The sequence below is a fragment of the Poecile atricapillus genome, chromosome 22, assembly GCF_030490865.1.
Source record: "Poecile atricapillus isolate bPoeAtr1 chromosome 22, bPoeAtr1.hap1, whole genome shotgun sequence".
Taxonomy (NCBI): Eukaryota; Metazoa; Chordata; class Aves; order Passeriformes; family Paridae; genus Poecile; species Poecile atricapillus.
Window position 1 is genome coordinate 153,212 of NC_081270.1, and position 26,542 is coordinate 179,753.

At 56.7% G+C, this 26,542-nt stretch overlaps 2 protein-coding genes across 2 annotated transcripts; both read left to right on the top strand.

The window, feature by feature from the left end:
- Window positions 1–10: 10 nt before the first annotated feature.
- LOC131587505 (superkiller complex protein 2-like) lies at window positions 11–17,544 on the top strand. The gene is given in 24 exon segments (XM_058855441.1): window positions 11–81; window positions 605–757; window positions 1,361–1,461; window positions 2,576–2,713; window positions 3,241–3,338; window positions 4,130–4,210; window positions 4,329–4,443; window positions 4,667–4,756; window positions 6,414–6,467; window positions 7,186–7,367; window positions 8,235–8,377; window positions 8,886–8,929; window positions 8,932–9,028; window positions 9,140–9,227; window positions 9,892–9,998; window positions 10,458–10,604; window positions 11,556–11,655; window positions 12,012–12,224; window positions 13,008–13,118; window positions 13,195–13,306; window positions 15,047–15,165; window positions 16,195–16,332; window positions 16,535–16,684; window positions 17,488–17,544. Coding segments are annotated over 24 exon segments (2,709 nt in total).
- A 1,325-nt stretch (window positions 17,545–18,869) lies between these two features.
- LOC131587527 (GDP-fucose protein O-fucosyltransferase 2-like) lies at window positions 18,870–22,534 on the top strand. The gene is made up of 4 exons (XM_058855475.1): window positions 18,870–18,928; window positions 19,132–19,279; window positions 19,568–19,678; window positions 22,071–22,534. Exons 1-4 carry the CDS (start codon window positions 18,922–18,924, stop codon window positions 22,114–22,116), a joined length of 312 nt encoding a protein of 103 aa, XP_058711458.1. The 5' UTR covers window positions 18,870–18,921; the 3' UTR covers window positions 22,117–22,534.
- The last annotated feature ends 4,008 nt before the right edge of the window (window positions 22,535–26,542 follow it).

Below are 26,542 nucleotides of genomic sequence, written 5' to 3' on the forward strand. Positions count from 1 at the left end.
GGGGGGTTTTATGGGGGTCTGGGGGGTATTTGGGGAAGAGCGCCTGGGTCCGGCAGCGGCTGAGGGAGCTCCGGAGCGATGGTGAGGGGGGATTGAGGAGTCTTGGGGGTCATTTGGGGGGTCTGGGGGGTTTTGGGGGGGTTTATGGGGATTTGGCGGGGGTTTGGGGGGGATTTGGGGGAATTTGGGGGGGTTTTATGGGGGGTTTTATGAGGGATTTGGGGTGGTCTGGGGGGGTCCGGCAGCGGCTGCGGGAGCTCCGGAGCGACAGTGAGGGGCTGGGGGGATTTGGGGAGATTTGGGGGGTTTGATGGGATCTGGGGGATCTGGGGGGGATTTGGGGGGGATCCCAGGGGGTCTGGAGGGGATTTGGGGGGATCTGGGGATGTTTGGGGAGGATTTAAGGAGGTTTATGGGGGGTTTGGAAGGGATTCCGGGTGGGTTCCTGGGGGATTTCTGTGGGGTTTTGGGGTCTCTATGTGGGGGTTTCTCTGTTCTTCATGGGGTTTTTGGGGTCTCTGTGTTTTCTGGGGGGTCTCTGGGGGGTTTTTGGGGTCCCCCAGTTGTTTTTTGGGGTCCCCCTGACCCCCCCGTGTCCCCCCAGCCCACTCCCAGGCCCCCGGGACCAACCTGGCCGGGGCTCTCCGGGCCGTTTACGCTCAGCTGGTGCAGCAGGAACGGGCGGAGCAGCTCCGGGGGCTGCGACCCCCGCCCGTCACCAACAGCACCCGACACGTCATCGTCATCATGAGCAACGGTGAGACCCCCGGGACCCCCCCAAAATATCCCAGGAGACCCCCCCAAAATATCCCGGGACCCTCAAAAACCCGGGACCCCCCCCCAAAATAACCTGGGACTCCCCAAAAAATACCCTGGGACCCCCCCAAAACCTCCCCGGGACCCCCTGGAACCTCCCTGAATTCCCCCCCGCCCCCCAATTCCTCGGGACTCTTCAGGACCCCTCAAAAGCCCCCCAAAATCCCCAGAGCCTCCCCAAGACCCCCCAAAATCCTCCTCAGGACCCCCCGGGACCCTCCAAATCCTCCCTGGGAGCCCTGGAATCTGCTGGGACTCCCCAAATCCCCCCGAATCCCCCCAGGACCCCCCAGCACCTCCCTGGAATCTGCTGGGACCCCCCAAACCCCTCTGGGATCCCCCAAACCCCTCTGGGATCCCCCAAACCCCTCTGGGACCCCCCCAAATCCCCCCTCAAATCCCCCCTGGGACCCCCCAATGCCCCCCAGGACCCCCCAAATCCCCCCCAGGACCCCTCAGGACCCCCCTGGGATCCCCCAAATCCCCCCCAGGACCCCCCAAATCCCCCCCGGGGGACCCCCCTGACTCCCCTGCCGCCCCCCAGGCCGGGCCAACATGGGGGGTCTCCGGTGCCGGTGCTGCAGCAGATCCGGGAATTGCTGAGCATTGGGAGAGACCCCCGGGACAGCCGGGAGGAGTTCCTGGGTGAGCTGGAGGGGTTTGGGGGGTCCTGGGGGGCTTTGGGGGGTCCTGGGTGAGCTGGGGGGCTTTGGGGGGTCCTGGGGGGGCTTTGGGGGGTCCTGGGTGAGCTGGGGGGCTTTGGGGGGTCCTGGGGGGCTTTGGGGGGTCCTGGGGGACTTTGGGGGGTCCTGGGTGAGCTGGGGGGGCTTTGGGGGGTCCTGGGGGGGCTTTGGGGGGTCCTGGGTGAGCTGGGGGGCTTTGGGGGGTCCTGGGTGAGCTGGGGGGGCTTTGGGGGGTCCTGGGGGGCTTTGGGGGATCCTGGGTGAGCTGGGGGGGCTTGGGGGGTCCTGGGGCGCTTTGGGGGGTCCTGGGGGGGCTTTGGGGGGTCCGGGGGGGGTTTAGGGGGGTCCTGGGTGAGCCTGGGGGGCTTTGGGGGGTCCTGGGGGGGATTTGGGGGGGTCTGGGGGGGGTTTGGGGGGTCTTGGGGTGGTTTTGGTTGGGTTTCGGGTGTTTTGGTGTAGTTTCAGGGGGTTTTGGGGTGGTTTTGGGGTATTTTGGTGTATTTCGGGGTGTTTTGGTGTGTTTTGGGGTGTTTTTGGGGTGTTTCAGGGTGTTCTGGGGTGTTTCGGGGTGTTTTTGTGTATTTTGGTGTGGTTTTGGGGTGTTTTTGGTGTATTTTAGGGTGTTCTGGGCTGTTTTGTGGTGGTTTTGGGGTGGTTTTGGGTGTTTCCGGTGTGTTTCGGTGTGTTTCTGGGATACTTTGATGTGGTTTTAGTGTGTTTTGGGGTGTTCTTAGGGTTTTTGGGGTGTTTTGGTGTATTTCAGAGTGTTTTCAGGGTGTTTCCAGGTGTTTTCGGGGTATTTTGGTGTGTTTCCAGGTGTTTTTGGGGTGTCTCTGGGTGTTTCCGGTGTGTTTCTGGGTGTTTTTGGGGTGTTTTTGGGGTATTTTGGTGTGGTTTTGGTGTGTTTCTGGGTGTTTTCAGGGTATTTTGGTGTGTTTCCAGGTGGTTTTGGGGTGTCTGGGTGTTTTTGGGGTGTTTCTGGATGTTTTTGGGGTGTTTCTGGGTGTTTTTGGGTGTTTTTGGTGCATTTCAGGGTGTCCCAGGCTGCCCTGAGCCCGTTTTTCCCCTCCCCGCAGACGTTTACGCCTTCGGGCTGGGCGAGGACGCTCACGCCGAGACGCTGAACGCGCTGGCGTCGCACAAGGCGGGGGAGCAGCACCTCTTCTTCCTCAGGGACACCGAGGACCTGCAGGAGGTGTTCCACCGCATGATCGGTACCCGAGAGCCCCGAAACAGGCGGAAAAACACCCCAAAAACAGCCAGAAAATGCACAGAAAACACCCCAAAAACAGCCAGAAAACAGCCAGAAAAACACCTCAAAACCAGCCAGAAAACAGCCAGAAAAACACCCCAAAAACAGCCAGAAAGCAGGCAGAAAACAGGCAGAAAAACAGCCAGAAAACAGGCAGAAAAACAGCCAGAAAACAGGCAGAAAAACACCCCAAAAACAGCCAGAAAGCAGGCAGAAAACAGGCAGAAAAACAGCCAGAAAACAGGCAGAAAAACACCCCAAAAACAGCCAGAAAATGCACAGGAAACACAGGGGAAACAGGCAGAAAAACACCCCCAAAACAGCCAGAAAACACCAAAAAAACACCCCAAAACCCCCAAAAAAACCTCCCCCAAAAAAACCCAAAAACCCCAGAACTCCCCCCCAAAAAAACCCCAAAAACCCCCAAAAAACCCAAAAAACTCCAAAATTGCCCAAAATTGCCCAAAATTTCCTTAAAATCTCCCCCAGACGAGAGCTCCACGCTGGGGCTGTGCGGGGTCAGCCTCGAGTTCGCCCGTGCCGGGGACAGAGAGAGAAACCCCTGGGAGGTGACGGTGACAGTGACGGTGAGGGGACACCTGGGGACACCTGGGGGGACCTGAAATACACCTGGGGGACCTGGGGACACCTGGGGGAACCTGGGGACACCTGGGGACACCTGGGGATACACCTGGGGGGACCTGAAAGACACCTGGGGACACCTGGGGGAACCTGGGGACACCTGGGGACACCTGGGGGGACCTGAAATACACCTGGGGACACCTGGGGGGACCTGGGGACACCTGGGGGGACCTGGAGACACCTGGGGACACCTGGGGACACACCTGGGGACACCTGGGGACACCTGGGGACACCTGGGGACACACCTGGGGACACACCTGGGGACACCTGGGGGACACCCGGGGGAGCACCCAGGGTCACCCCATCCCCAGTGTCACTCCCTGACCCTGGTGTCACCCCCTGACCTCGGTGTCACCTCCCCTGACCTTGGTGTCACCCCCTGTCCCCGGTGTCACCTCCTGTCCCCGGTGTCACCTCCTGTCCCCGGTGTCACCTCCTGTCCCTGGTGTCACCTCCCCTGTCCCCGGTGTCACCCCCTGTCCCCGGTGTCACCCCCTGTCCCCAGTGTCACCTCCCCTGTCCCTGGTGTCACCCCCTGTCCCCGGTGTCACCCCCTGTCCCCGGTGTCACCCCCTGTCCCCGGTGTCACCTACCCTGTCCCTGGTGTCACCTCCCCTGTCCCTGGTGTCACCCCCTGTCCCTAGTGTCACCTCCCCTGTCCCCGGTGTCACCCCCTGTCCCCTCCCCAGGTCCCCGTGACCACCGGGGGGTCTCGGGGCTGTTCCTGCACCCCAAGTTCAGCCCCGGCTCTCGGCGTCACCGGGGGGTCCCCGAGTTCTACGACTTCGCCGTGGCCCTGCTGGAGCTGGAGCGCCCCGTGGGACCCTCCCCCGGCCACCGGTGACACAGGGGGGGCTGGGGGCGTCTGGGGGGGTCTGGGGGTCTCTGGGGGTCTCAGGGGGTTTTGGGGGTCTCAGCTCTCCCCTCCCCCCCAGGAGCTGCTCCCCTCCGTGGGGCTCTCGGCCTCCTCCTCCCCCTCCCTGCTGCGCCCCCCCGGCCCCCCCGGCGAGGGGCTGAGGGGAGGGGGCTGCAGTGTCCCCTTCTGGCCAGGTATGGGACCCCTGAGACCCCCCAAAACCTCCTCAGGGACCCCCCAAAACCTCCCCAGGACCCCCAAAACCTCCTCAGGACCCCCAAAACCCCCCCGGGACCCCCCAAAACCTCCCTGGGACCCCCCAAAACCTCCCTGGGACCCCCCAAATCCCCCTGGGACCCCCCAAAACCTCCTCAGGACCCCCCAAAACCTCCTCAGGGACCCCCCAAATCCCCCCAGGGGGTGAGGACGAGCCCACCCTGGAGCAGCTCCGGACCCCCCAGCCCGGGGAGGAAGAGGAAGAGGAGGAGGACCTGGATTTTGAGACAGGTACAGACCCCTCCCCAAATTCCAGAGACCCCTCCCCAAATTCCTGAGACCCCTCCCCAAATTCCTGAGACCCCCAAATTCCAGAGACCCCTCCCCAAATTCCTGAGACCCCCAAATTCCTGAGACCCCTCCTCAAATTGTTGAGACCCCCCAAATTCCTGAGACCCCTCCCCAAATTCCAGAGACCCCCAAATTCCAGAGACCCCCAAATTCCTGAGACCCCTCCCCAAATTCCAGAGACCCCTCCCCAAATTCCTGAGACCCCTCCCCAAATTCCACAGACACCTCCCCAAATTCCTGAGACCCCTCCCCAAATTCCTGAGACCCCTCCCCAAATTCTTGAGACCCCCCGAAATTCCACAGACCCCTCCCCAAATTCCACAGACCCCTCCCCAAATTTCAGAGACCCCTCCCCAAATTCCTGAGACCCCTCCCCAAATTCCACAGACACCTCCCCAAATTCCTGAGACCCCTCCCCAAATTCCTGAGACCCCTCCCCAAATTCTTGAGACCCCCCGAAATTCCTGAGACCCCTCCCCAAATTCCTGAGACCCCTCCCCAAACTCCTGAGACCCCCCCAAATTCCAGAGACCCCTCCCCAAATTCCTGAGACCCCTCCTCAAATTGTTCAGACTCCCCAAATTCCTGAGACCCCTCCCCAAATTCCTGAGACCCCTCCCCAAATTCCTGAGACCCCCAAATTCCAGAGACCCCTCCCCAAATTCCTGAGACCCCCCCAAACTCCTGAGACCCCTCCCCAAATTCCAGAGACCCCTCCCCAAATTCCTGAGACCCCCAAATTCCTGAGACCCCCCAAATTCCTGAGACCCCTCCCCAAATTCCAGAGACCCCTCCCCAAATTCCTGAGACCCCTCCCCAAATTCCTGAGACCCCCCCAAATTCCAGAGACCCCTCCCCAAATTCCTGAGACCCCTCCCCAAATTCCTAAGACCCCTCCCCAAATTCCTGAGACCCCCAAATTCCTGAGACCCCCCCAAATTCCTGAGACCCCTCCCCAAACTCCTGAGACCCCCCCAAATTCCAGAGACCCCTCCCCAAATTCCTGAGACCCCTCCTCAAATTGTTGAGACCCCCCAAATTCCTGAGACCCCTCCCCAAATTCCTGAGACCCCCCCAAATTCCTGAGACCCCTCCCCAAATTCCTGAGACCTTCAAATTCCTGAGACGCCTCCCCAAATTCCTGAGACCCCCAAATTCCTGAGACCCCTCCCCAAATTCCTGAGACCCCTCCCCAAATTCCAGAGACCCCTCCCCAAATTCCTGAATCCCCTCCCCAAATTCCTGAGACCCCTCCCCAAATTCCAGAGACCCCTCCCCAAATTCCTGAGACCCCCAAATTCCTGAGACTTCCCAAATTCCAGAGACCCCTGCCCAAATTCCAGAGACCCCTCCCCAAATTCCTGAGACCCCTCCCCAAATTCCAGAGACCCCTCCCCAAATTCCTGAGACCCCTCCCCAAATTCCTGAGACCCCTCCCCAAATTCCACAGACCCCTCCCCAAATTCCAGAGACCCCTCCCCAAATTCCTGAGCCCCCTCCCCAAATTCCGGGAAGCCCCTCCCCCACCCTAGGGAGCCCCTCCCCCTCATTTTTGGGGTTCTGGGGGGGGTCTCACCCGCTCCCCTCCCCCCCCCAGAGCTGCTGACGACCCCCCCCGGGATGAAACGGGGGGTGCAGTTCCAGCCCCGAGGTAGGGGAGGGGTCTGGGGGGGCTTTGGGGAGGAGGATTTGGGGTGTGGAGGGGTCTGGGGGGGCTTTGAGGGAGTTTTGGGGGGGCTTTGGGGTCTGAGGGGGTTTTTGGGGGGGCTTTGAGGGTGATTTTGGGGGGTTTGGGGGGGCTTTTGGGATTTGGGGGGGGTTTTCAAGTTTAGGGGGTTTTGGGGAGGGGGCTTTGGGGTCTGGGGGGGTTTGGGGGGAGATTTGGGGTCTGGGGGGTTTTGGGGGGGTTTTGGGGGTCTTTTTGAGGGGGCTTTGGGGTCTGGGGACTTTTGGGGAGGGGGTTTTGGGGTCTGGGGGGACTTTGAGGGGGTCTGGGGGTTTTGGGGAGGGGTCTTGGGGGGCTTTGAGTGGGTTTTGGGGGGTTTTGGGATCTGGGGGGTTTTGGGGGGGTTTTGGGATCTGGGGGGTTTTGGGGGGGTTTTGGGATCTGGGGGGTTTTGGGGAGGGGTCTTTGGGGTCTTGGGGGTCTTTGGGGGGAGTTTGGGGGGGATTTGGGGTCTGGGGGAGTTTTGGGGGGGTTTGGGGGGGCTTTTAGGGGAGATTTGGGGTCTGGGGGTCTTTTGGGGGTGTCTTTTGGGTCTGGGGGGGTCCCTGGGGGTTTTTATCCCCTCTGGGGGGGCAGATTTGGGGGTCTCGGGGTCGTTTCACCCCCCCAGACCCCCCCACAAACGCCCCCTCCCCATTTCCAGCCTCGGGGGGGTCTCTGTCCCTGTCGGGGCTCCTGGAGACCCTCGAGCCCCTGGAGCTGGGGGGGGGTCCCGGCCCAGCCCGGGGGTCTCCCCCACCCCCCCCGGGAGGAATTGGGGAGGGGTCTGCGCCCCCCCCGACCCCCCCGCGGCGCTCGGACAGCCTGGAGGAGCTGCTGGGGCAGGTGGGAAATGTGGGGAGGGGGCTTGGGGGGGGTTGAGAGACCCCTCCCCACATTCCCAGCACTCCAGGAGGGTGAGGATGAGGAGGGGGCTCTGGGGGGGTTCAGAGACCTCTCCCCACGTTCCCAACACCCCCCCAGGGTGAGGAGGGGGCTCTGGGGGGGCTCTGGGGGGGTTCAGGGGGGTTCAGAGACCCCTCCCCACATTCCCATCCCCCTCAGCAGCAGAATGGGGAGGGGTCTCTGGGGGGGTTCAGGGGGGTTCAGAGACCCCTCCCCTCATTTCCCACCCCCCCCAGCAGAATGGGGAGGGGTCTCTGGGGGGGTTCAGGGGGGTTCAGAGACCCCTCCCCTCATTTCCCACCCCCCCCAGCAGAATGGGGAGGGGTCTCCTCCCCCGGTGCCCCCCCCAGAGCCCCCCGAGGAGGTTTGGGCCGAGCTCATCGACGCCGCCACCCCCGTGGAGGGGTTTGAGGAGCTGCTGCCGGAGCCCGCCCACAGGGTGGGATTTGGGGGGTCCTGGGGGGGATTTGGGGGGGGTTTGGGGAGTCTTGAGGGGGCTTGGGGGGGATTTGAGGGGGTTTGGGGAGGATTTGGGGGTCCTGGGGGGTCTTGGGGGGATTTGGGGGGGGGTTTGGAGGGGTTTGAGGAGCTGCTGCCGGAGCCCGCCCACAGGGTGGGATTTGGGGGGTCCTGGGGGGGATTTGGGGGGTCCTGGGGGGCCCTGGGGGGTCTTGAGGGGGCTTGGGGGAGATTTGGGGGGTCTTGAGGTGGTTTTGGGGATTCTTGGGGTTGGTTTGGGGGTTTTGGGGTATTTTGGGGTTTTTGGGGTGCTCAGAGTGACCCCCAGACCCGTTTCCCCCTCCCCAGTGGCCGTTGAAGCCGGATCCGTTCCAGCAGCGCGCGGCTGTGCCTGGAGCGCCGTCACTGCTGCCGGTGGCCGCTCACACCTCGGCCGGCAAAACCGCGCTGGCCGAGTACGCCATGGGGCTGGCCCGGCGCCACATGACACGGTGAGACCCCAAAATGGGGCTGGGGGACCCCAAAATGGGGCTGGGGGTCCCAAAATGGGGCTGGGGGTCCCAAAATGGGGCTGGGGGACCCCAAAATGGGGCTGGGGGTCCCAAAATTGGGCTGAGGGTCCCTAAAACTGCCCCAGGGACCCCAAAACCACCCCAGGAGTCCCTGAAACTGCTCTGGGAACCCGGTGAGACCCCAAAACTGCACCAGGGGGCCCCAAAACTGCTCTGGGGGACCCTAAAACTGCCCTCAGGGACTCCAAAACCGCCCTGGGACCCCAAAACCCTTCTGGGGATCCCTAAAAGTGCTCTCAGACTCCTTAAAACTGTTCTGGAGGACCCAGTGAGACCCCAAAACTGCACCAGGGACCCCAAAACTGCTCTGGGGGAACCCTAAAACTGCACCAGGGACCCTAAAACTGCCCCCAGGGACCCCAAAACCGTTGAGGGGACCCCAAAACCCCCACAGTTTTTTTGGGGTGACCCCCCCGTGTACCCCCAGGTCCATCTACACCTCCCCCATCAAGGCTTTGTCCAAGCAGAAGTTTGGGATTTCCGCGACACCTTCGGGGACGTGGGGCTGCTGACGGGGGACGTGCGGCTGCGCCCCGAGGCCGCGTGGCTGGTGATGAGCACCGAGATCCTCAGCTGGGGAGGGGTCCTGGGGGGTCCTGGGGGGGCTTTGGGGTGTCCTGGGGGGTCCTGGGGAGGGGTTCAGGACCCCCGGGACCCCCCCCAGCCCCATTTCCTCTCCCCCAGGTCGATGCTGTACAACGGCTCCGACGCCATCCGGGACCTGGAGTGGGTGATCTTCGACGAGGTTCACTGCGTCAACGACGATGAGGTGGGGCTGGGGGCTCTGGGGGCTCTGGGGGGGCTCTGGGGGGGCTCGGGGGGGCTCTGGGGGGGCTCTGGGGGCTCTGGGGGGCTTTGGGGGGGCTCGGGGGGGCTCTGGGGGGGCTCTGGGGGGCTTTGGGGGGGCTTTGGGGGGGCTCTGGGGGGCTTTGGGGGGCTTTGGGGAGCCCTGGGGGCTCTGGGGGGCTCTGGGGGGGCTCGGGGGGGCTCTGGGGGGGCTCTGGGGGGCTTTGGGGGGCTCTGGGGGGGCTCGGGGGGGCTCTGGGGGGCCTCTGGGGGGGCTCTGGGGGGCTTTGGGGAGCCCTGGGGGGTCCTGAAGTGATTAGGAGGGGTCTGGGGTGGTTTAGGGGGGCTCTGAGGGGTCCTGGGAGGGTTTAGGGGTGGTCTGGGGGGTCCTGGGGGGTTTTGGGGGGTCCTGAGGGGCTCTGGGGGGGTCCTGGGGGGTTTAGGGGAGTTCTGGGGGGTCCTGGGGGGTTTTGGGGAGCTCTGGAGGATCCTGGGGGGGTTTTGGGGTGGTCTGGGGGTTTTGGGGGGTTCTGGGGTGGTTTAGGGGATCTCTGGGGGTTCCTGGGGGGGTTTTGGGGGGTTTTGGGGTTCCTGGGGGTGTTTTTGGGGTGTTTTGGGGTCCCCCTGACCCCCCCCGTGCCCCCCAGAGGGGTGTGGTGTGGGAGAGGTGCTGATCCTGCTGCCCCGAGCACGTGAAGCTGGTGCTGCTCAGCGCCACCGTCCCCAACGCCCTCGAGTTCGCCCAGTGGGTCGGGTACGGCCTGGGGGGGCTTTTGGGGGGTCCTGGGGGGGGCTTTGGGGGGTCCTGGGGGGGCTTTGGGGGAATCCCGGGGGTTTTGGGGGGTCTTCAGGGGGTTTGAGGGGGTCTTGGAGGAGTTTGGGGTGTCCTGAGAGGGCTTTGGGGGGTTCTCGGGGGATTTTGGGGGGTCCTCAGGGGGTTTGGGGGCTTCTCAGGGGGGTTTGGGGATCCTGGGGGGGTTTGGGGGGGGGTCCTGAGGATCTTTGGGGGTCTCTGAGAGGGACATGGGGGGGATCTGGGGGCTTTGGGGGATCTTGGAGGGGCTTTAGTGATCTCTGAGGGGTTTATGGGGGTTCTCAGGGGGGTTTGGGGGGTCCTGGGGGGTTTTGGGGGTCCCTGGGGAGGTTTTGGGGGGTCCCAGGGGTGGTTTGGGGGTCCCTGGGAGCGCTCTCAGGGTGTCTCTCACCCCGTCAGTCGCACCAAGCGTCGCTGTGTCCGTGTTCTGAGCACCCCGCGCCGCCCGGTGCCGCTGGAGCATTTCCTGTTCACCGGGAACAGCGCCCGGAACCAGCACCAGCTGTTCCAGCTGCTGGGCCCAGGGGGGGCCTTCAGCACCCAGGGGTGAGACCCCCAAAACCTGACCCAAATCTGACCTGAAACTGCCTGAATCTGACCCAAAATCTGCCCTGAAACCTGACCCAAAACCTGACACAAACCTGAGCTGAAACTGACCCAAAATCTGACCCCAAAACCTGATATAAATCTGAGCTGAAACTGCCTAAATCTGACCCAAATCCTGCCCAAAACCTGACACAAATCTGCCCCAAATCTGACCCAAAACCTGCCCAATTCTGACCCAAATCTGACCCAAACCTGACCCTAAACTGACCCCAAATCCTGCCCCAAAACCTGACCCAAATCTGCCCCAAAATCTCTGCCTAAATCTGACCCAAACCTTACACAAACCTGACCCCAAACCTGACCCCAAACCTGACCCAAATCAGACCCAAAACCTGACCCAAAACCTGCCCAATTCTGACCCAAACCTGACCCAAAACCTGCCCAATTCTGACCCAAATCTGATCCAAACCTGACCCAAAACCTGACCCAAATCTAACTCAAAATCTGACCCAAAACCTGCCCTGAACCTGCCCCAAAACCTGCCCCAAAAACCTGCCCCAAAACCTGCTCCAAACTCTGACCCAAACCTGACCCCAAACCTGACCCCAAACCTGACCCCAAACCTGACCCAAACCTGACCCAAAGCTGACCCAAAGCTGACCCAAACCTGACCCAAAGCTGACCCAAAATCTGACCCCAAAATGTGTCCAAAACCTGACCCAAAACCTGCCCAAAATCAGACCCAAAATCTCTGCCTAAATCTGACCCCGAAACCTGCCCCAAAACCTGACCCAATTCTGACCCAATTCTGACCCAAATCTGACCCAAACCTGCCCCAAAACCTGACCCAAACCTGACCCAAAACCTGACCCAAACCTGACCCAATTCTGCCTCAATTCTGACCCAATTCTGCCCCAAACCTGTCCCAAACCTGCCCCTCCCCTGTCCCAGGTACTACGCGGTGGTGGAGGCCAAGAAGGAGCAGAGCAGCAAACACGCGCAGAGCTTCGGGGCACGGCAGCCCACCATGGGAGCCCCCAACCCTGGGCAGGTACTGGGGGTCCCAGGGGGTCCCAGTGACCCCAAACCCCCAACCCTGGGCAGGTACTGGGGGTCCCATGGGGCTGGGGTCAGTTTGTGGGTCCCATGGGGCAGTTTGGGGGTCCCACTGACCCTGTTCTCCCCCCCCAGGAGTGTGGGGTCTGGCTGTTCCTCCTGCAGACCCTCCATGGGGCTGGGGGCTGTTTGGGGGTCCCATGGGGCAGTTTGGGGGTCCCCCTCACCCTTCTCCCCCCCCAGGAGTGTGGGGTCTGGCTGTTCCTCCTGCAGACCCTCCATGGGGCTGGGGGCTGTTTGGGGGTCCCATGGGGCAGTTTGGGGGTCCCCCTGACCCTTCTCTCCCCCCAGGAGCGTGGTGTCTGGCTGTTCCTCCTGCAGACCCTCCGTGAGCGGGAGCTGCTCCCGGCCGTCACCTTCACCTTCTCCCGTGGCCGCTGCGAGGAGCAGGCGGCCGCCCTGGGCTCCCTGGAGCTGCTGAGCGGCGCCGAGCGCGCCCAGGTCCGGCACTTCCTGACGCGCTGCCTGGCCCGGCTGCGCGGCTCCGACCGGCGCCTGCCACAGGTGGGGCCCCGAGAGGATGAGGAGGGAGATTCTGGGGTGTGGGACAGTGATTTTGGGGTGTGGGACAGTGATTTTGGTGTGTGAGGGGAACAAGGAGGGCGATTTTGGGGCGTGGGAGGGCGATTTTGGGGCGTGAGGGGAACAAGGAGGGCGATTTTGGGGTGTGGGAGGGTGATTTTGGGGTGTGGGAAGGCGATTTTGGGGTGTGGGAGGGCGATTTTGGGGTGTGAGGGCACCGGGAGGGAGATTTTGGGGCGTGGGAGGGCAATTTTGGGGTGTGGGACAGTGATTTTGGGGTGTGAGGGGAACAAGGAGGGCGATTTTGAGGTGTGGGAAGATGATTTTGGGGTGTGGGAGGGCGATTTTGGGGTGTGAGGGGACGGGGAGGGAGATTTTGGGGCATGGGAAGGCGATTTTGGGGTGTGGGAGGGCGATTTTGAGGTGTGAGAGGGCAATTTTGGGGTGTGAGGGGACGGGGAGGGCGATTTTGGGGCGTGAGGGGACGGGGAGGGCAATTTTGGGGTGTGAGGGACGGGGATTTTGGGGTGTGAGGGGACAGGGAGGGCGATTTTGGGTGATTTTAGGGTCCCACGGGGACAGGGAGGGCGATTTTGGGGTCCCACAGGGACGGGGAGGGCAATTTTGGGGCGTGAGGGACGGGGAGGGCGATTTTGGGTGATTTTAGGGTCCCACGGGGACAGGGAGGGCGATTTTGGGGTGTGAGGTGTAAAGAGGGAAGGGTTGGTACCTGGAGGAGGGGATCCAGCGCGTTCCTCCCCGCAGGTGCTGCAGCTGTCGGAGCTGCTGCAGCGCGGCATCGGCGTCCACCACGGCGGGGTCCTGCCGCTGCTCAAGGAGGTGGTGGAGATGCTCTTCAGCCAGGGGCTGGTGAAGGTGAGCGGGGAAAAACGGCACAGCCGGCTGTGGGGCACGGGGATCCCACCCCATGGCTGCCCCACGCCTGGCCCAGGTGCTGTTTGCCACCGAGACCTTCGCCATGGGGGTGAACATGCCGGCGAGGACCGTCGTCTTCGATTCCATCCACAAACACGACGGGAATGGCTTCCGGGATCTCCTGCCCAGTGAGGGGCTGGATGTGGGGCTGGGGGGAGAGCGGGTGGGAACGTGAGGGGGAAATGGGGGAAAGCGGAGAGGGAAAATGGGAGAAAGCTGAGGTGAAAATGGGAGAAAGCGGAGAGGGAAAATGGGAGAAAGCTGAGGGGAAAATGGGAGAAAGCGGAGAGGGGAAATGGGAGAAAGCTGAGGGGGAAAATGGGAGAAAGCGGAGAGGGAAAATGGGAGAAAGCTGAGAGGGGAAATGGGAGAAAGCTGAGAGGGAAAATGGGAGAAAGCGGAGAGGGAAAATGGGAGAAAGCGGAGAGGGGAAATGGGAGAAAGCTGAGGTGAAAATGGGAGAAAGCGGAGAGGGAAAATGGGAGAAAGCTGAGAGGGGAAATGGGAGAAAGCTGAGAGGGAAATGGGAGAAAGCTGAGAGGGAAATGGGAGAAAGCGGAGAGGGAAAATGGGGGAAAGCTGAGAGGGAAAATGGGAGAAAGCTGAGGGGAAAATGGGAGAAAGCTGAGAGGGAAAATGGGAGAAAGCTGAGGGGAAAATGGGAGAAAGCTGAGAGGGGAAATGGGAGAAAGCTGAGAGGGGAAATGGGAGAAAGCTGAGAGGGAAAATGGGAGAAAGCGGAGAGGGAAAATGGGAGAAAGCTGAGAGGGAAAATGGGGGAAAAGGCAATTGGGAAAATGTAGAAATAGGGGAGGAAAGAGTGAGGAGAAATGGGAGGAAAGAGGAGAAATGGAGGGAGGAGAGTTGCAATCGTGAGGGAAAACGTGAGGGGAGAAAAGAGCGGGAAAACGTGAGGGGAGAAAAGAGTGAGAAACGTGAGAGGAAAAGAGAGGGGAAACGAGAGGGTAAAAAGGCAGAAAATCTGAGGGAGAAAGAGCAGCAAACATGAGGGGAAAGCATCGGGAAAGGTGTGGGGAAAAAAGAGCAGAAACGTGAGGGAAAAAGAAACACGGGCAGGAGAGGGCAGGAAATGTGAGGGTGGAAAGAGTGGGAAACGTGAGGGGAAAATGGGGGAAAACGTGAGGGGAGAAAATGGAGAAACGGGGAGAAAATGGGGGAAAATGTGAGGGGAGAAAAGAGCGGGAAAACGTGAGGGGAAAAATGGTGGGAAATGAGAGAGCAAAAAGGCGGAAAATCTGAGGGAGAAAGAGCAGCAAACACGAGGGGAAAGCAGCGGGAAAAGCGACGGGAATCGTGAGGGGAAAAAAGAGCGGAAACGTGAGGGAAAAAGGGCAGAAACGTGAGAGGAAAAGGGCAGGAAATGTGAGGGTGGAAACAGTGGGAAACATGAGGGGAAAATGGAGGAAAATGTGAAGAGAGAAAATGGGGAAACGGGGAGAAAATGGGGGAAAACGTGAGGGGAGAAAAGAGCGGGAATCCTGAGGGGAGAAAAGAGCGGGAAAACGTGAGGGGAGAAAAGAGCGGGAAAACGTGAGGGGAGAAAAGAGCAGGAAAACGTGAGGGGAGAAAAGAGCGGGAAAACTGAGGGGAGAAAAGAGCGGGAATCCTGAGGGGAGAAAAGAGCGGGAATCCTGAGGGGAGAAAAGAGCGGGAAAACGTGAGGGGAAAAATGGTGGGAAATGAGAGAGCAAAAAGGCGGAAAATCTGAGGGAGAAAGAGCAGCAAACACGAGGGGAAAGCAGCGGGAAAAGCGACGGGAAAGGTGAGGGGAGGAAGGGCAGGAGCCGTGAGGGGAAGAGTGGGAGGATCCGTGAGGAGAAGACGCCGGCGGCTCTGCGTCCCCACAGGCGAGTACACGCAGATGTCGGGGCGCGCCGGCCGCCGCGGGCTGGACGCCACCGGCACCGTCATCATCCTCTGCAAGGGAGCCGTGCCCGAGCTGTCGGATCTGCACCACATGATGCTGGTCAGTGCCTGGCGTGTGTCCCCGCGGTGTCACTGCCATGTTCCCAGTGTGTCCCCACAGTGTCACTGCCATGTTCCCACCGTGTCACCGCCGTGTCACTGCCATGTTCTCACTGTGTTCCCCTCGTGTTCCCGCTGTGTCCCCACTGTGTCACCGCTGTGTCACCGCCATGTTCCCAGTGTGTCCCCACAGTGTCACCGCCATGTTCCCCCCGTGTCCCCACAGTGTCACTGCCATGTTCTCACTGTGTTCCCCTCGTGTTCCCCCCGTGTCCCCACAGTGTCACCGCCATGTTCCCCCCGTGTCCCCACAGTGTCACTGCCATGTTCCCAGTGTGTCCCCACAGTGTCACCACCATGTTCCCCCCGTGTTCCCGCCGTGTCACCGCTGTGTCCCCGCCATGTCACCACTGTGTCACTGCTGTGTCCCCACAGTGTCACTGCCATGTTCCCACCGTGTCCCCGCGGTGTCACCGCCATGTTCCCAGTGTGTCCCCACAGTGTCACCGCCATGTTCTCACCATGTTCCCCTCATGTCCCTGCTGTGTCCCCACTGTGTCACCGCTGTGTCACCGCCATGTTCCCCCTGTGTCCCCACAGTGTCACCACTGTGTCATTGCCGTGTCACCGCTGTGTCCCCACTGTGTCCCCAGTGTCACCGCCATGTTCCCACCGTGTCACCGCCGTGTCACCACCGTGTTCCCACCGTGTCCCCACATGTCCGCGCCATGTTTCCCCACCATGTCACCTCTCCTGTCCCCGCCGTGTCACCTCTCCTGTCCCTGCCATGTCCCCGCCATGTCCCCACCGTGTCCCCTCTCCTGTCCCCACCATGTCCCCTCTCCTGTCCCCACCGTGTCCCCACGTGTCCCCTCTCCTGTCCCCACTGTGTCCCCTCTCCTGTCCCCACCGTGTCCCCTCTCCTGTCCCCACCGTGTCCCCTCTCCTGTCCCCACCGTGTCCCCTCTCCTGTCCCCACCGTGTCCCCTCTCCTGTCCCCACGTGTCCCCTCTCCTGTCCCCCGTCCCAGGGCCGTCCGTCCCCGCTGCAGTCGTGGTTCCGCCTGACGTACCCCATGATTCTGCTGCTGCTCCGCGCCCCCGCCCTGCGCCCCCACGACCTCATGCGCCGCAGCTTCGCCGAGTTCCCGCTGCGCCGCGACGCCACGGTCAGCGCTGGGGGACGGCTGGGGGGCTCTGGGGACACCCCTGAGGGGTGGGGGACACTGGGGACACCCCAATGAGGGGCTGGGGGGCTCTGGGGACACCCCTGAGGGGTGGGGGACACTGGGGACACCCCCAGGCTTAGACCCCCCTGTGACCCCTGTGACCCCCCCATGTCCCCCCCATGTCCCCCCATGTCCCCCCCAGGCCCAGACTCGCCGCGTGGCCGCCCTGCAGGAGGCTCTGGCTGCTCTGGGTGACCCCGAGGGGACAGATGGGGACAGTGGGGACATGGCAGACCTGCCGCAGTATCACCGCGCCGTGCAGGGGCTGCGCCGCGCCCGCGCCGTGCTGCAGGTGGGGCTGGGGGCTCCGGGGGTCCTGGGGGGTGTTTGGGGGCTCCTGGGGGGGTCTGGGGGTCTGGGGGGGCGTTTGGGGACATCTGGGGGTGTTTGGGGATACCTGGGGGGCGTTTGGGGGCTCCTGGGGGGGCTCAGGGACACCTGGGGGGTGTTTGGGGACATCTGGGGGTGTTTGGGGACATCTGGGGGCATTTGGGGACATCTCGGGGGTCTCAACGGGGACAGGGGGACCTTGCAGAGCTCCTGGGAGGTTCAGGGGGGTCCCGGTGCCCATTTTGGGGGTCCTGATCCCCATTTTGGGGGTCCTGATCCCCATTTTGGGGGTCCCAATGCCCATTTTGGGGGTCCCGGTGCCCATTTTGGGGGTCCCAATGCCCATTTTGGGGGTCCCGGTGCCCATTTTGGGGGTCCTGATCCCCATTTTGGGGGTCCCAATGCCCATTTTGGGGGTCCCGGTGCCCATTTTGGGGGTCCCGGTGCCACTTTTGGGGGTCCTGATCCCCATTTTGGGGGTCCCAATGCCCATTTTGGGGGTCCTGATCCCCATTTTGGGGGTCCCAATGCCCATTTTGGGGGTCCTGATCTAGCCCAGCTCCGGAGCCGCTGAGCCTCGCCCCGGGAAAGGCGGCGGAAAATCGGGCGGAGTGCTCGGAGTCGGCCGGCTTCGTCGGGTTTTTCGTTCAGGCAAGTAAGGTAGACAGACGCGCTGAGAGCAGCGGGGGCCTCGATCGTGCCACAACAAAGATGGCCGCTCGGCCGGAAGTGGCTTCAGCCACAACAAAGATGGCGACGAGGAAGGGCGGAAGTGACGTCACGCCCCTCTCAATATGGCTGCCGAGTCGCGGCTGGCTTTGACCTTCCAAGCATGGTGGCCGAAAAGGCGGGAAAATACAAGGACCCCGGGCGGTGGGTGTCTACTCGACTGCCTGACAAACACCCCGACGGCGACGCCGCTCCGGCGCAATTTTCCGCGGCTTTTCCGGCCGTGCCGACACGGGCTGTACGCTCAGCGGCGCCGGGGCCGGACGCGAGCCAGCCGGGCGCCGACAGGCAGCGGTGAGGACGCCTCTCTCTGACGGGGTCCTTGCCGCGGCCGCGTTTTTGGGGTTGGCCCTCGCGGCGACCCGTACCTTCCCGCCGCTCCTCTCGCTCCGTGCTCTCCCCCCGGCCCGGGGAAATGGAGGAACCCCCCGATGGCTTCGGCTCCCAACGGTCGCTCCCCGGCGCTGGGTCCAGAGCGGCCCGAGGAGGGGATGCTCTGTGTGCCGGAACGGTGAGAGGTGCGGGCGGGTCGGGGGCACTTTATCCACCGAGTATATACCTGGAAGTATAATGATGATCAAAATAGATACTAAAAAATATTGAAGATAAACGGGCTGCTTGGTTTTTATTTAGTTAGAGGCAGGGTTTTTTAAATAAATAAGAAAAAAATAAATAAAATATTTCAAGAATGAATATGTAAAGGTATAGAGAAATATATATATATATATATATGTAGGCATAAAAATAAGTAAAAATAAGTAAAAGAAATATATACATATATATTGATTTATAATCTATAATATGATTTCTGTACGTATAGATGGTAATATGATATATTTTAGGATATGTTATGTGTTATGTATATCAACAAGGTATAGAAATCTGATAAAAAATATATATTAAAAGATTTTTAAATACCGTTTAAGATAAAGGGACTGTTTGGTTTTTATTAGGTTTGCTTCGGGGCTTTTAAATAAATACTACAAAAATAAAAACATAGAAATGTATATTAAATATATAAAGATATAGAGATATGTGCAACCAGAAAGGTAAAGAAATAGAAGTAATGCAAATATATACAAACAGGTTTATGTTTAATCTATATATCTACATTATATTTATTTAATAGATGTATTATATATATAATAAATATATATATAATTAAAATGTATATAATATATTTAATATATAATAATATATGTATACATGTTAAAATAATATATTTTGATACTTTATATATTGTGTGTTATATATAAATGAATATAGTATATAAATTTAAACACATGTTGTGAAAATAGATGTTAATTTTTTTTTTTTTTTATTTTCATTGTTTTGGTAAGTTTCTCAGAGGCAATCCTCCCGTTGCAGCTGCTGACAGCACTGAAAACCTGTGTGCTTCGTGGTGTCCATCACCCAGCTGGCAACGATTCCCTGGTGTTTGGTGCATTAAGTCACACCCAGCTGTGTGGGATGGCAGGTGAGCACATTGCCCGAGCCTTTTAGCTTTTCTGGCTCACACACAACTTCCTTTCCTTTTTTATATGGAAATCAGGGAAGAGGGTAGTGTATATTAGTATATTAGCATTTCTAGCAGATTTTTAACTGCCACTGATGATGCCCGTTCATCTTTGCAGTGTGGGTTTTCATGCTGACAAATCCTCTGCTTTGCCTTCTGCTCAGAGTCAGGTGGGCCCTTTATTGAACAGATTTATCTGCTACAAGGCTACGCAGAAGGATGGAAAGGAGGAACACAGGGGGAAAAAAAAATAGATGAAAGGCCATGCATTGATCACCTGATGTACTCCAGAGACAAACATGGCTATTACAGGTAACATGGAGCAGCCCTTCTGGCCTTTTCAGTTGTATTCAGAGAGATGTTTGCCTGCTGTGAATATCTGGGTGCTTGGAGTTCACTCTGATTTTAACAAGCCCATCAATAATAAAACATTGTATTGATAGAGCAAGATCTAATTCTGTAAAGTTGTTGCTCCACAGAAAAGCAGCATAAAGAAGCTAGCTGGATTATTTGTATGATATGTAGCTTTTTTAGGATGTTTTGTTCTTTAGATGGTGTTCATTTCAAATACAAGCGTGTGAACTTTGTGTTCCCTTTTAGGGGCTGGTTCTGGGGTAACAAGGAAACACAAGGCCTAAACACCTCTGGCTTGTCTGTCCAAGGATCTGCCTCAATTGTGGCTCCCATCCTTCTGAAGAACTCTTCAGCACAGTGAGTTACCTTCTATAACTATTTATTGTTGTATTGTTGTTGTGAGACCTCATTGCTGGGTGAGAAGACCAGGGGAAATTAAAGGCTGTATGCCACTGTTACTTCACTGAATTCTTGTACTCTGTTAAAATCAAAACAAAAGGGATTTACACTGTAAGAAACACTTAAATGTAAGTTAAGGTAAAGGTCACAGTGCTAAAACCTAAGAGCAGATAGCCTTGAGCTCCTTTATATTCCTACTCCTGCCTCCAGGGTATCATCAGCTATCCCCTAGATCTTGCAGTGGAAGAGATGCTGAACCATCAGCTGTTCCATATTCTACACCACGTGTCTTTTTACCATGCTCCTCTGAGAAGCATCTCTCCCTTCTCTGTTTCTTTGCAGACAAGAAGGGAGAAATTGGGATTGCCTTTGTTCTTTTGCCTGTTCATAAAAAGGCCGCTTGTGGCTGTGTGCAGTGGCAACTGCATCACAGAATCTTAGAGGTGATTATTCGCAGGTTAAGGAAATAATTCCCTTTTTTGTCACTGCTGCGCTGAATTTCATAGGCGTGTGTGTGGCTCGATGCCTAAGATATTTAAAGCAGGTTTTATTCTTACAGGGGTTTTGCACACTAAATATGTGAGTGATAAAAAAGAGAGAGTTTTAATTAGACAATTTAAAAATTAGAAGCTTTATAAATTGTATTATTTATAAATTAGCAAATTGTTGTAATTAAAATTGAGATTTAAAAATAAGTTTTTATTGAAGTGCCTTTAAAAATAGACTAAAAAGTTTAAATGCTGTATTTTTGTATCCCAAGAAACTTAAAAGATTCTTGCTTTGTTTCAGTAATTTTAAAGTTATGTTAATTATATATTACCCATTTGCTGAGTTTTTGACAATTTTAATAAGGAAATTTTAATGTGAATTTTTTTTGGTAAATAAAACACATATAACAGCATAGATATCAATTTGGATTTTAGATTTTAATTTAAAAATTAGACTTGATGTTCCTGAAAAGTGCTACAAAAGCTAAATGACAACTTGCCCAATCCTGTGTTGTGGCTTTTTTTTAGAGAAGCTGTACTTTAGAATTTTAACTAATTTCAACATATATTAGGCAAATTCTTGTTGTGAATGAGTATTTTTAGTAATATTTGCAGTTATTGTGGGTTATTCTCAAAGCTAGATAACATAGAATTGTGATGTATTTGTTTTATTTTTATAATTTTTATAGTGAATCCATGTTATTGTTATATTGTGTTTAAGGAGTATATATCAGGCTTTTAGTTGCTTTTTGTAGTAACAGAATAAGATTGAGTTGTGGTTTTATTTGGTATAGATTGGGTGTTGGTAGAATTGAGGATAGTCAAGTTTTGTAATGTTTGGGCTTGAATGTTTTTGGGTTGAGTTTTCTAACTTGGATATTCTTTTAAGGTTAAGTTTGTTATTTCCTTTTGTTATAAATAATTATTGTTAAGTTTAAATGTTGTTTAATTTAAATTGTTTTATGTTTTATTGGAAACACTTGTTTAAATTGCAAAGTATAGTTATTTTCCTAGAAATATGAAGACAGCTACAACTGAAGCAACTGTGATAAACCACTGATGAACACCTGCTTGTGGACAGAAATGAATGCAGACTGTGACACCCTAGACTTCATTGGGAGTTCTATTTAGTTGTTGCAATTTTTGCAGTTTTGTTTGCTATAACTTTATTATTTTTCAGTGTTTCCAGAATTTTAAAAAGATATACCATTGCTAAGGATTAGCTGCCATAAAAGAAGCTTCAAATTAAACCAACTGCTGAATGATTTAATTAGTCTGGTACCTAAGACTTCTGATCATTTGCTTTGTACAAATGCATTTTAACAGTTTGCTGTGCTGTAAGCATCTCATAGCTGTTGCTATTGAAAACCTTGTTTTAAAAATGAGTTAAGAGGCATCTTTCCAGTTTAAAGTCTAAGGCCCTGGCCAAGTCTTAACTTTACCTGGACAGAATGTTTGCTAACAGATCCAGATGTTTTCTGTCCTAAATCAGTATTTGAGTCACTTTTTGACTTTGCAGTTTGACCCTATTAATATGACAGCTGGATCAATTGTGAAGTGGGCTTGGAGAATCATTTTCCAGAGGTGATGATCCAATCCTTCACTGATTTTTTGTTTCTGTTTGTTTGTTAAATATGAGATGCTGGTGCAGTGTTTTAATAATTAACAGTATTTTTATATTGATTGATTTTTAACTGTTATAGGTTTTTACTGATTGTGTATAAGGTTTTGTGTTAATGTTGAACAGAAATACATTTCATTTTTATTTTTTTAAGAAAACGGGGGAAATTGATACCCTAAAAGCAATTTGATTAGTGTAATTCATTAACTTTAAGAGAGAAGTGCCTGTGTTTTGTTGGCAGGTTCAGAAAAGTCACCTGTCCATTTGACCAGACTGTCTGCCTCTGAACACACGAGATCCAGTGAACAGAGAAGTCATCACACAGCCTTGGTACTCCAGACTTGGATCAGAAGTGGACCTGTCAGGACACAGTTGTGTCTGAACAATACACAGACAGTTGCCAACAGAAATTTTATGTTGTTATTATGATGTGGTGTTTCTATTAATTTTTCAGTTGTCCTTTGTTTTAAGATTTAGAAGGGTTTGAGGAACAACTTGAACATCGAAGCCCTCAGTCACCGATCAGCTGCCAGCTGACATCACGGGAGCAGTGAACATTCCAGGACTGAATCGTGTTGGAGAAATTCTGTAGAAGATTTGGGAAGTGTAGAGACTCCATCTAACTATATATAAAGTAAATTGTAATTGTGTGTTTATCCTTTTAACAAATTGCTTTCACGCTTAGACTACATATATACCAGAACACGTGTGTTAAAAGCAGTTAGATAATAGTTTAAGATAAAGTGTTTAGTCTGTGTAGTAATTGTTATGTTAGTATAAAATATAAGTATTTTCCTTTAAGAGGTAGTGTAAGCATCTTTAAAGGTTCATTTAACGTTAAAAGTTTTAACTGTGAGTTTGTAAGCATGGTGTCATTTACATGGTAAACTGCTTATAGTAATTGTGCTGTTTATAGTTATAACACCTGAAGCAGTGAGCCCCAGTTTTGTGGTACAAGCTGAAAACCCATGATCTAATAGTCAAGCCCTTGCATTTACACCCAAAGCTTTAACTCCTCTGCTGACTTTCGTGTATTAGCTGTTATCATCCCCAGGGTCCTATACCACTCCAAAGAAGAAGTGGACCAGTACCTTGAGCGAGCAGGCCGCCTTCAGAAAAGAGAGCTGTTGACAGGACTGGCAATAGCAATGCTGCTCGGCTTGGGAGCAACTGGAGCAGCCACGGGTGTCTCCGCTCCGATAACCCAGAGTCAGAGTCTCTCTCAGCTACAGGTGACTGTAGATGAAGATCTACAGAGAATTGAGAAATCCATATCCTTTTTAGAAAAGTCAGTCTCCTCCCTCTCTGAAGCTCTGAAGTTGTTTTGCAGAACAGGCGAGGTCTTGACCTTCTATTCATGCAGCAAGGAGGCCTCTGCATCGCCCTGAGCAAAGAATGCTGCTTCTACGCTGACCACACCGGAGTAGTGAGAGACACCATGGCAGAGCTACGAGACAGGCTGTCTCAACGGAGAGCAGAGAGAGAAGCCCAGCAAAACTGGTTCCAGTCCTGGTTCAACCAATCTCTGTGGCTAACCACCCTGGTGTCTACCCTGATTGGACCAGTTGTGATGATTTTATTCGTGCTAATCTTTGGACCCTGTGTTTTAAATAAGCTTGTATCCTTTGTTAAAAGCTGACTAGAAAAAGTTAACATTTTGTTTATAGAAAGGCAACAGATGCTTTAAAAATATACTTAGTCACCGCTTGTGCCTCATATTTACTAATGAAAACTGTAGTATCCATTTTATAAGCTTTTAGCCTTTTAGTTAAGTATTTTATATTTTATTCAATTTTATATTATCCATTTTTAAAACTTTATAATATAGATAAGTTAGACAAAGTGTTTAGAAATACGTATAAAAAAATAACATTAGAATTTTTAAGACTAATATACCTTATATTTTAGCAAACTAATTATTCATAGAGAGAGGGGAATATGTTGTAGTCTAGGGCATTGCGCTGCGGAAGAATTCGGGATGTAACGAGAAGCTGCTAGACCCCCTCTCTGTTAGGATAGCAAAACCTGCAATTAGCCAATAGCACTTAGGTGTGACGTATGTAGATGGGAGTAACACAATGACCCTAGGTTATAAATTGTCAAATTTCCCTGCAATAAACGCCATTGCTTCGCCATCCATCATATTGATGTATTGTGGGTAGATTGGCCAGGGTGGCCCGGGAGAGAGGCCACGGGGCTGGCTCCTGGACTAGGGTGTTTGCCTTGCTTGGAAAACCCACAAAGGTATGTAGTACCCGGTGCTTTTGGTAGCCCAAAATGGACTTCTCTGTCCAGGACCTCCCAAACACTTGGTGAATTGTAGACTCTGGGCCTTCAGAATTCACCTCTGATACAAGAAATGAAGATTAGGATGTTAGTCCCGTAATTTCATTTTTTTTTTTCCCTGAGGCACTCATCAGAAAGCTCTTTAAAAACACATTATTCGTGTTCCTGAAGGAATTAATGCCATCGCAAAGGCAGGACACCTCACTGCGTGGTCCGTGCTCCCGAGGAGCTCCCCTTGAACACCCGAGGTGGAGCTGCCCCGGGGCGCCGCGAAGGCGGCGGGCGGCCGCTGCTGCACCGTCAGGAACCTTCATCCACCGAGGGACGCGGCGGCCTCTGCCAGGGCCAGGGCAGGAAAGTGAAGCAGGTGCACATGGAAGTCAAAGTCCACGGCAATTTGCACGACGGCACGGAAGTTTCATGGAGCACACGCATTGGGTAAAGCTTTTTATAAACTGTAAAATAAAGATAATCCAAAACTGAAAAGCCACGTGGGTATTTTTTTAGTCTGGTGAGGAGGGGCAGCTGTCAATTCCCCCTGCTCCCGTCTTAGCGGCTGCACCGCTGCCCTCCCTCCGTGCTGCTCCAGCTCTCCCGGGCTTAAGTGGGCAGGGTGGGGAAGCCAGCTCCCACCGCTGGCATGTGGGAGCTCTGAGCCAGCCGAGGAGCAGCCGGGTTCCTCTTCCTGTCCTCCGGCAGAGAGTAAAGCTAAAATCACCCGCTGTGATCGGGGTGTCCCTTCTTGCGCCGCCCCGCCGGTCCCCCTCATTCCCCTGGGGCGCGGCGGGCCGGAGCCCCACGGAGCTGCTGGGCCGGGGCAGGGAAGGACGGAGACGAGGGCGCCCAGCGCGGCTCGGGCCCCGCCGCGGCCTCGGGGCTGGCGGAGCGGGGGGGGCCGGGCCGGGAGCGCTCCGGGGCTGCGGGACCGGCCCTGCCCAGGCCGGGGCGCCGCGTCCGCACCGGGACCCGCAGCGCTTCCGCAGCCGGAACCGCCCTCCCGCGGCGATCCCGGTACCGATCCCGATCCACCCCACGGGGGAGAGGCGGCACCGCCCGGGACCCCAGGGCGGACACCGGCAGGACCCGAACCCCCCATCCCAGCTCCGGTTGCGGGCTCCGTCACCCGCTTTCGGTCAGCCCCGTCCCGGCATCGCGGCAGGAGGGGGAGTCGAGTCCCGGCGAGGGAGTGCCCCGTCCCCAGCCTTGTCTCAGCCCCAATCCGGCCATGCTCCGCCACCCCCGAGACCCGCCACCCGGGGCCGGCCGGGGGAGAGGCGGCACCGCTCCGCCGGCGGACACCGGCAGGACTTTGCCCCGCTGCAGACCCCGTCCCGGGCCGCGGCCCCGCAGGGCTCGGAGCGGAGCCCGCCGGGAGCAGCCCCCGGGCCGGGGCTCGACCAGCGCCGAGCGAGAGTCGCGGGCCAGCGGCACGGGGGGCGGGGCCGCATGAGGAGCGGGGCCACGGGGCACAGCCCGACCGCACCTGGGAACTGCCGGGGGTCCCGGGCGGCGCCGCCTGTCCGCCATCGGGCGGATCGAGCCGGCACCGGGCCCGGGATCGGGATCGGGATCGGTTCCGGGCCCGGGATGGCGGCGGCGGTTCCCGTTGCGAACTCGGCGCCCCCGCCCGGCCCCGGGACCGCGGCACGAAGGGGGCGAGGCCAGGGAGAGGGGGGCCCGGCACAGCTGTGAGGGGCGGGGGCACGGAGCGCGTGCGCAGCTCGGGACAGCAGAGCGCGTGCGCGGCTCGGGGCCGCCTCAGGTGTGCGGGACGGGGTCGGCACAGGTGTGAGGGGCTCCAGAGCGGCTGCGCGGGGCGGGACCGAGGGCATTTAAACCCCGGAAGGGCGGCGGCCGCCATTTTCTCCAGTACCGGGTGGAGGCGGCTGCGGCCGCTCCGGTGAGGCGCTTCTTTCTCTTCTCCGCTTTTATCTCTCTTTTCTGCTTTTATCTCTCCTTTCTCTGCTTTTCTCTCCTGTTTCTCTCTCCCGTCTCCTTCTCTCCCCTCTCTGCTCTTGTCCCCCGTCTCCCCCTCACACCGCCCGCTCCCTCTCTCCCCTCACCTCCCCGCCCGCCCCCTCCTCCCCAACCTGACCCCCGCCTCTGTTCCTCCTCTGTCTCTTCCTCCCGCTCCCTCCTCACCCGGCCCAACCTGGCTCTGCCCTCCGTTCTCCTTCTGTCACCGCTCCCTTCCCCTGCTCCTTCTTTCTCCCCTCCGCCGTCCCTGCCCCGGCCGCCCCGGCCTCTCTTCTCCCTGTGTGCCGTACGCCCCTGTTTGTCCGTGTCCCCCTTCTCCTCTCCTTGGCGGCGCTGTCGCCCCTCTGTCTCTGCCGCCCCTTCCTTCTCTGTCCCTTGTCCCTTTCTGTCTTCCCCCGCAGCCGCGGGGCTCGGGGCGCCGGATAATAAAGCCCAGAGGGCCGGAGCCGG